Source organism: Hermetia illucens, chromosome 3 (assembly GCF_905115235.1).
Source record: "Hermetia illucens chromosome 3, iHerIll2.2.curated.20191125, whole genome shotgun sequence".
NCBI classification, from domain to species: Eukaryota; Metazoa; Arthropoda; class Insecta; order Diptera; family Stratiomyidae; genus Hermetia; species Hermetia illucens.
Window position 1 is genome coordinate 35,433,300 of NC_051851.1, and position 9,844 is coordinate 35,443,143.

General features: G+C 44.3%; 1 protein-coding gene across 1 annotated transcript; it reads left to right on the plus strand.

Moving 5' to 3' along the window:
* The first annotated feature begins 6,137 nt into the window (after positions 1-6,137).
* LOC119651549 (UDP-N-acetylglucosamine transferase subunit ALG13 homolog) lies at positions 6,138-6,777 on the plus strand. Its single transcript, XM_038055182.1, has one exon. The coding sequence runs from the start codon at positions 6,236-6,238 to the stop codon at positions 6,740-6,742; it is 507 nt and encodes a 168-aa protein (XP_037911110.1). The 5' UTR covers positions 6,138-6,235; the 3' UTR covers positions 6,743-6,777.
* The last annotated feature ends 3,067 nt before the right edge of the window (positions 6,778-9,844 follow it).

Genomic DNA, 9,844 nt, shown 5'->3' on the forward strand with positions numbered 1-9,844 from the left:
TTTTTGAGCTATTGTTCCCTATCTAGGTACTCAGTATTCCCAATAACGCTTAACTTTAATGGTTGAACAAAAATCTTTCTTTTCTTCGAAATTCATTTTATTTACGGGATAAAGCGAGGTTCTAGACAAATTGTTCAATAGTCGATAACTGACAAAAAACGAATACCGCACATATGAACCTTTAGTATGTCAAGCTATTTACTTTAGTGTAATGTTCACATTCTATGATCCCTTAATTAGCAGTAAATTCGCACTTTTTAAAATATGCACATTTTCATCGTGGTTTGGTGATCTTAGCCATTACCCCGCCAAGTACTGGACAGAATAGTTTTGACCAGGGAGATTATCCTTGCTTGACTCCCATGCTCTGGGAAAAGTTCGCTCTTTGCACACAGCTTCAAAAATTCTATATCCCTAACAGCACCTGGCGCCCTGACAATCACCACCGGTCAATCTGAGGCGAGTCCTACCACGTCTTCTTTCTTTACTACTACCTTTCTCTTCAGTGGACTTCCTCGAAAGGTTAATTATTACTCGCTTTTTCACGATGTGGTTTGTATTGTATGATTGTATGTAAAATCTAGTTGCTATTATCCCGCCACAGATATGCTTCCAGGTTTTAAGGCTTTTTGTGGTTTTAATGCCTACGCTAGCGATACTGCTAGTATGTGGTAGTTTTCCTGTTCCAAGTCGTTTCATTTCACTGATCCCCTCTGTTCTTATTTTATATCTTTTCATTTTTATTTCAGCTATGCTAACAGTTATGCTTCCCTTAATGTGCGTACATTCCATTATCTAAGGCTCCATAACACTTTCTAGAACCATTCGTTATTCTACATACATTCTATGACCAGCATTTTTTATGGATAGAGATGGAAATCATTAAAAGACTGTGCAATATGCGGACTTCTCACTTATTAAACCATACCCACTCTTCTGCCTATATCCGCGCAGGACCTCCGGGTCTTCAGGTGTAGTGAAGAGATTCGTCCAATTCGAAGCAATGTAAGTATCTCCTATAACCACCGTGTCCGGTAAGTAACTGTGTTAGGAATTAATTTAGTTGCCCCGACCCATTTATTAATGGACGGCATTAGTGTCTGGGTTCAACAGCGTTTTTCGGAATTATCTCACCAATATGGCATGATTTGATGACATGAATCGTTTCGCCTGTGCAACTGTATCCACATATTTAAAATGTTTCACAATTACAACCACCGCTACGTCGCCTATAAAGCTTATCATTACCTTTTCCAATATGCGAAGGGCCGCGTCATCAGAAAAACCTCTGCTTAAAATTAAGGCGGACCCGAAGGACGGAGCACCAAAAGAAATGGTGGGGAGACGAAGGAGGAAGACCACCAGTTTTGCTTATTAAGCCGACGGAAGGCGAGACTTTGCAGAAGTCCTCGTCGAAATCCGTTACAAGATCAAACCCGAAGATAGCGTAGCAAAAGTGTCTTTCATTCGTAAAACGAAGGGTGGTGGAGTCCTAGGCGAACAGATGTTTGGATTATGGGCACACGTCTGCAACATGTTGGGGACCTGACAGAAGGCCAACATGTCGTAAATGCGGTCAGTCAGACTATAAAGCGAACACCTGCAATGAAAAGGTAAAATGCGTCCTATATAGGGACTGTGGCGCATCTGATGAGAACGTTAGACACACTGCGGGCTCGGGGCGGTGTCCAGTCTTCAAAGCAAAACTGGAAAGAGCTAGGACGCGGTCAACATAATTCGCATCTTACAAATCAATATCCACCGGAGTGCAACGGTTCACGAGTTCCAAGCGCAGTTCGTTCCGGAGACCAAAGCTGATTTAGTACTCATCAGTGAGCAGTACCGAAATAAGGACCCAGTTTCATGGCACCCTGACATATTAGGTACCGCTACCATATGGGTTCAGGAGGCACCCTTCTTAGTGTTCTTGCCTAATGCCGAGGGGACGACCTTTTCTGGATTCGGTGTTTATAGATAACGTTTTTCAGTGTCTATTTTACGTTCAATGAGACGATGCCGGACACAGGCTTGATGTTTTGGATGACGCTATCTGGGGCACGGATGGGCAACCTGATCCTGGTCGGGGGTGATTTTAATGCCAGGCCACTTGAATGGGGTATGCCTCACTCAGACTTCAAAGAGAAACGAATCCTCGAAATGGCGGCGAGGAGAGGACTGGTAGTTTTAAACACCCAACGTTCCGGCGCCTAGGCTGCTAGGGAAGCATTCCAGACGTAACCTTCGCGTCGGAGTCACTGGTGTGGCTACTGGACGAGTGGCGAGTTATGGAAGACTTCTCGGCAAGCGACCATCAATACATTGCCCTCGAAATGGTGGACACAAACTATCGGTGTGCACCACTCCGACGCTCTTTCTGTGCATGGAACGTTGCGAAAGTGAACACCGGGAGGTTTGTTGAAACTCTTGGAACAGATGGGGCCGCGCTGGAAGGTACTCCAGGAGGTAGTGGCGTTGCAGCTAAATTCAGTTATGAACCTGACAACGACCGCCTGTGGAGCCTCCATGCCCATGAGGGTATCAATACGCGACAAACCTTCTATGTGTTGGTGGACCGTGGAAATTGGGGAGCTCCGAAAGGAGTGTTATTGGCACCGCCACTTAACACAACGTCTAAGCGACCGGGAGGCGGCATGTACCATAATGACGGAGTACAAATCAGCCAAAAGGAGACTCCACAAAGCAATAAACAGGAGCAAGTTCGCTGCTGCCAGGATCTGGTCGACAAGGTGAATGGGGATCTGTAGGGATTCGGTTACAAACCGGGAACCCGAAAAATCAGGCTCGGAGGAAACCCTACAGATGGATCGCATTGTACGAGCACTATTCCCCGCGCAACTCCTACAGGATGATGACTTCGACTCTAAGAGCGCCGAGGACTGTTCACTTTTCTCTATGAAACAGTTGGAACAAGTAGTCCTCTCTTTGAAAAGCAAAAAGGCGCCATGACCCGATAGTATTCAGTAGAGGTATACAAACTGGTATTCTAACACCGGCCACACCCACTGCTCTGCGCATTCAACACTTGCCTGAAAGAGGGCATTTTCCCTGCTCGTTGGAAGGTGGCGAAGCTTGCGCTGATCAACAAAGGGAAACGCGACCCTGAGTTGCCGTCTTCATACCGTCCACTTTGTATGCTTGACACTGCTGGAAAAGTATTCGAAAAGCTCATCAGAAGTAGACTCGCTGAATCGATACACGCTGCTGGAGATTTATCTCCACGGCAGTTGGGTTTTAGAGCAGGGAGATCCACATTTGATGCTGTCATGCAAGTAGTGGATGCCGTTCAACTAGCGGAGGCACATAGCCACCGAACTCGACGGGTTGTGCTCCTCGTAACGCTTGACATCCGAAACGCCTTTAATTCCATAAGATGGAAAGACATTCTAGGCTCACTAGACAATACTTTCTCTGTGCCGAACTATCTCTTACAGATATTGAGGCACTATTTGAAGAACTGCTCCCTGCTCTATGAAACGCTAAAGGGTCAGAGGCGGATGGAGGTCACGCCTGGGGTTGCACAGGGATCCATCCTACGGCCGAACCTCTGGAACGCTGCCTATGATTGTTTCCTTAAACTCGACATGCCAGAGTAGTCGCGCCTGGCCGGTTATGCAGATGATGTCGCGCCGCTTATCGCTGTCGAACAGGCGCAAAGCAGACTCGGCATATTGATGAGACGAGTAAGCGGATGGATGGCGACTCATGGTTTCAACCTTTCGCTGGAAAAAATCAAAGTAGTCATTCTGACTAAAAAGAGAATTCCAACCCTGTGCCTCATATCGTTCGACGAGTCGATAATCGAGCCAAAATCAAGGGTGAAGTACCTCGGTTTTTTTGCAGCGAACAGAACTTCAACGCAGTCTGTCCAGCTCTACGGCGCCGAGATATGGACTGACGCTCTTCACAAGTAAGCGTCTCGGGCAAGTACAAAGACAGGGAGCTTTGCGGGTGGCGTCTTCGTACCGCACTGTCTTTGAACCGGCCGTGATGGTGGTCGCGGGAGTGATTCCCGTTGCCCTTCTTACTAAGGAGAGTCAAGCCGTATACAAGCCCAAGGAAGAAAAGTCAATGAAGGTGGTTACTCATGAAGAACGGACACGCAGCCTAGATGAGTGACAATTGTCTTGGCAAAATGAAACTAGAGGCAGATAGACTGCGCGGCTCATCGGCAACTTAGGTGCGTGGCTAAATCGGAAGCATGGTGAGACTGACTATTTCCTTACCCAGTTCTCAAGTGGGCATGGAGGTTTTCAGTCTTACCTGCACAAGTTTGGAAAGGAACGATCTCCGGATTGTGTGTTTTGCAACGGAGTTGTGGACGGCGCCATCACACTTTTTTTTTCTTGTGGAAGGTGGGGTGGGATTCGTCAACAGTTCTATTCAAACACAGGGGATCTCTTTCCAGACAACATTGTTGAGGAGATTCTGAGGATTGCTGACAGGTGGAGCCGTATTGCCCATTACGTTCGAGTCCTTCTCGTTGCAAAAAAGATAGAGCTCGACCGGTGGGGGTGCTGGATGGTAGAGGGTTCCTAGAATTGACATTTCCCTTCCTCCTCTCCCCTCCCATTGGTGAAAGGAATTCCCTGACTTGAAGACTCCGTAAGGCGGGAGAATTCGGGGACTAGCCCGAAGTAATGTGACAAACGGTTCCAGGCTAGCTCTCTGAAGATAGGGAGGTGTTTAGTTAGTAGTCCGATGACGTATTGTTACGAGATCCCAACACCCCCCCCCCCCCCCCCACAAAAAATTCGAATGGCAAATACTCCAACATAAATGCTGTTCTTTGGCAGAAGTTCAATCCGGAACTTCGAGAAACACCTCTTTCGGCCCATCGCCCATCTCGTATCAAAGGAAAGGTTACTCTCGATTAACCGAGCTAAGTAGCCAGGGATCCTAATTTTGCCAAGATGCCCTCAATCCAATCATCGCCTCCCGAGGCAAATTGAAGACCATTGCAATCGCATCGTTCGTAGAAGAAACTCGCGGAAACATATACTGTCGATCAAAGCATCTTCGTACAAGCCGGATTCGTCGAAACTGCCTGTCTACTTTGTAAAGTGAAGGAAAAGGTAAAAAATCAATTTGATTGAGGCTTAAAGACTACAAACCCCGATTAGGAAAGTTTGGAATCAACTCTGACAAAGATGGTTCCAATTACGTTTGAAAAAGGAGGAGGGACGAATTGCTTTGGTCTGAATGATCGTGCAATAACGAGACGTCTCAGGTAGCAGATGGGGTCTCACTAATACTAGCCACTATTAATTATCTTTATTTCACCGAGCTAATAACACCTCTTTAAGTTGGGGATTCAGAATCCATACAAGTTATTTCCTACTCGACATAAATAGCATCTAAAAAGGTTTCAAAAATTTCGATTTTTTCCTACTAATTAAAAGTTATTCCCTCCTCCCTTTTACAGTTGATTTCCAACTGTCGGGCAACGGAAAAGCAAAATATTAACCATACTGTGATCAGCGCTAGATTTAGGAACTGCCTTCTGGATGTCTGTAAGAAGAGAGGGATTGACATCGGTACCGAAAGGAATTATCATCTAACGGTCGCTCACCTTCTGTAGTGTCTGGGCCTTCGCAGCATCCGCATGTTTGTTTTCGTTTTACCCGGTGATAAGCAGACGAGAAAATTCATTTACTAATATGCAGCAGAATTCTTTTTCACGTTTAGACATCCTATCTCTATTACACTTCTTCCAATTTCTCATCTTAACGTTCACTTATTTTTAAATATCAATTTAAGAAGCAATTTACATAAATAATTTGTTCTTGAAAGCACTGTATTGACTACCTTATACGCTTCCCCTATCCCCTTTTAACATCCCCTAAAAAGCTAGAATTCATTCAAATATTTCCAAATTTTAATATAGCAATTTTCTAATATTCCGAACCTTTGTTGTTGCTGTCTGATAGGCCTGCTCATGCTGCTAAGGCATAATGCAGGCGAATGCAAATGATGTTGGGGGTTTTGTTTTCTAATGAGGGCGTTCAGGCAGGAAGGCTCTATAGAAATTATGAAAAAAAAAAAACGAGGTAACTTTTGTTGCTTTAAGAAGCATGAAAAAAACGTTTAACTCTCGATTCACAACCAACTTTGCGAGTGGAAATCGTCAAAACTGTTGCACATTCACAATGAAGAGTTTGGATTTGTTTACAAATGCTTCTGTCATTAGAGGAGCCAGCTCGTTTCTATATGAGCGATGAAGTCCTTTAACACAGTTTTCGTCACTGTTGGCACAACGAGGTTTGATTCAATGGTGGATGCTGTGTGCAGTTCAGAGACGCTCCAAACACTACATAATTTAGGATGTACTCGCTTAATTGTTCAGTACGGCGCAGGTGACGAGAGTTCGGTCCATGGTGCTAAGTTGGACGGGATCAACGTGGAGAGCTATCGACTGAAACCCAGCATTACTGAAGATATCCAGAAAGCCGACTTAGTTATAAGTCACGCAGGAGCTGGGAGTTGCTTAGAAGTCCTGAAGGAGAATAAACCACTTGTTGTGGTTATCAACGATGAGTTGATGGGGAATCACCAGATCGAATTGGCTGAGCAGCTGCATCTCGACGGGAACCTTTTCTATTGCTCTCCTCAGGATTTAAGGAAGACGCTGACCACTTGTGATTTTGATGGGTTGAAGCCCTACCACAAAGGTGACATGACGCGATTTGTTCATTGTTTAGATGAACTAATGGGATTCAAGTAGTTTTTCAAAGATTTATTAAATTTGTTGTAAAGACATCCTTTTTTGGTATCAAACATTTTGCCTGGTCACCATAAATTCCTTCCCGAACTGATTATCATTCACGTCATTTCAATTCCACAGAAATAAGGATAACTGACAGCTCCACTATTTTCGATATATCGTAAGATCCATCGGTATTACTGTAACTACACCAAGCATTTTTCAAATGCATCCTTTTTTTGACTTATCTAGGCTTACGGTTAACTACCGATACAAGATGGATGGAGACGGATTTCCCATTGCGATTTTTAGTAAATTCTTAAAAAGGAGATTAAGAATCTTCCAATGTACGTTTTCTCAAGCTTAAAACGTAAACTGCGGAACTCGAGAGTAATTTATTCCTTAGGGTAGGAGATATCTCTAACAGAGCCCAGGCTGCCAATTGTTCCTTACAGAAGTGTCGATTTCTTAACCTCGAAAAATAACAGCACGGAAGATGTTAAGGGTGAATTTAAGTAGAGGTTTTATGGGGGAGATACTTGTAACAGGTTCAGGAAATCGAACAGGAGAGCATGTTTCAAATTACCAATTCGAACAAAAATTGGCTGCAGCATTTTTACGTATTTCTAGAAGTGCCCCATGGCAATAGCTTGTACGTAGAGTTGGTGATACTGCTGCTATGTGCTGCATGCTTTTCGTGATGACATTCAACGGTTCAACATTTGTCTAAATCGAATTTCGTGGCTGAACATATTAATTATGGTCAACAGCCATACATGCTAATATGTCGGTCAAGTCTTTCATCTCATGCTTTTTTAGCATCATTCAGTACCATACAAAAACAAAAGGGGACACAGTGATTCCTTGTAAAGTATGCGGATTACTTTCAGATGGGCGTACTGACAGGATGACATTCTGCTCTCCCAATCTATGGCTAAGAATTTAACTAGTTTCAGATTTTAGCGATCCAGACGTGGGACGAAGATTAATTATGTAAGTATGTAGGACACAAAATATCGATGAGCTGGAGCACCAACTGAAGATGAGGCGTAAATGCTACCACCAATAAGTATGAAAGAAAAAGTCCGTGCAATCCGGCGGCATAAAAAGCATAAGTCACCAGGAGCGGATGGAATTACAGCCGAACTTTTTAAATATGAAGGCGATCAACTACATCAAGCGGTTCATCAACTGATGCTCAAGGTTTGGGACAGCGAATCAATGCCTAACCATTGGCAACGAGGCATTATCTATCCCATACATTGCTGAGTACCATCTTTAACATATTCTTCGCTATCTTGCTGGATCGGATAACCCCATATCCTCAGGACATAATTGGCCCATACCAAAGAGGCTTCGCTCCAGGCAAATGGACAAAAAATCAGATTTTCTCTGTACGGCAAACGATGAAAAATCTGTTTCAATATGGCCATCAATTCCACTATCTTTTCATCGACGTTAAGTTCGCTTATGATTGCACAGCCAGAGTCTTTATAGACGACTGACAAGTAAGTTATCGAGGTGTCTTCGGCGTTGTGCATTGTGTTCCTTTTAAGAAACCTCTACAGTGAAGAAGGGTGGAAATTCCTCTGGTTGATTTGTACTATATGCCAACCAACGTGGTATATGGACAACGTTTTTGTACTAGATATTTTACATCCGATCCATGTCAGGCCTCTCTAGTTCTTCGAGCAATCTATGGCTCGTCGAACGTTTTCATTGGTAACATCGATGAAATGTAAACTCGAAATAGTGCCATGGCGGGTATCTTCGACGGTAATCCATATACCTTATGATAAAAAATAACTGGAATTTGTAAAAAGAACGCAAAATTTTAATGAATTTCTTTATTATCCCCTTTAAAGTACTCGCCTTGTGAGGCTATACATTGATGCCAACGATTTTCCGACACGATTTGTTTCGCGGAATTGATTTTTTCTTCTTTCTATGTTTAAACTAAGAGCACTGGGCGCAGCGGAGCCCTTGCGCTCGTTGTCTTCTCATCGTCGCTGATTCCAATTTTCCGCCTGGTCTTCTGGCACGGGGTCGAAGGCGGTTAGCCTGATTTCGATATTCAATTCAATGGGCGGACCTTGAACTTGCTTGGGGTTGGGGTATGCGAGGAGCGCGCAACTAGGTTGTTATAAGGCAACCGAACAAAGCAGGCGAGTAATCGTGTTTTCCGCACAACGTATATTGAAATTTCTACGCCAAATTCCGATGATTCAATTAGGGCACTTCCAGCTTAACTGTTTGCTCGCTGGAAGCGTAGAAGTCTACGCACGTCACAGCAGCCAAGCGGGCGGGATTGAATAAAGCACTCGTTTGCAACCGTGCACAATTCACAAGAAACCGGCGGGTGACACTGCGAATGCGTGCAAATCCAAGGAAGCTGTGAAATTTTCGTTGGATGGATAGATAAAACCATAATGCGGGTCGGATTGTCGTCTGCGACACCTCCTTCAATTGTGATCATTTCAGCTGCTCCGCCAACGAGACCAGTGCTGCAGTATTGAATAAACAAAATTGTATTTTTTGTTCAGGGACTGAGGAAACCTAAGTCCGCATTCACTTGATGTCGGACCGGACCAAATGGAGAGCAACTTGCCCCCACTCTTTATGGTCCACAGACTCCTCTTTTTGGGTTTAACCCCAAAGTTCAAAAATTAAAAGAGTGACGAAGGCGGCTACGATTTCGTACCAGCCCAAAAGCAACTCATCGGACGCTCCCTCACCTCTACACTGGGACATGATTCGCAGCCTTGGTGCGCAAAACGCTTCGGTCACGCTTTTTCCAGGGCAGAGGGTGAGGCAGCATCTGATGAGTTACGTCTGCCCTTAGACCCTTCTAATTTTTAAAATTGTATCACAAAACTTTTCTTTTGTCAAACGAGCAGGGTCGGCCTACTTCAGAAGATCACTGAGATTAAACTGTGAAATAATCCCCATTTCCGGGTGCCTGGTATCGCTCTGCCACAGGCCTATTGTCCCATGATTGGTTTGGCACGCATAAAGACTGGACGGCATTTCTTAAAACATTCAGCACGGAATTCGTGCATACCACTTGCCTATAGAAGACAATCCCAAATTCGTTCTTAGCTATTGAGATTAAAAATCAAAACA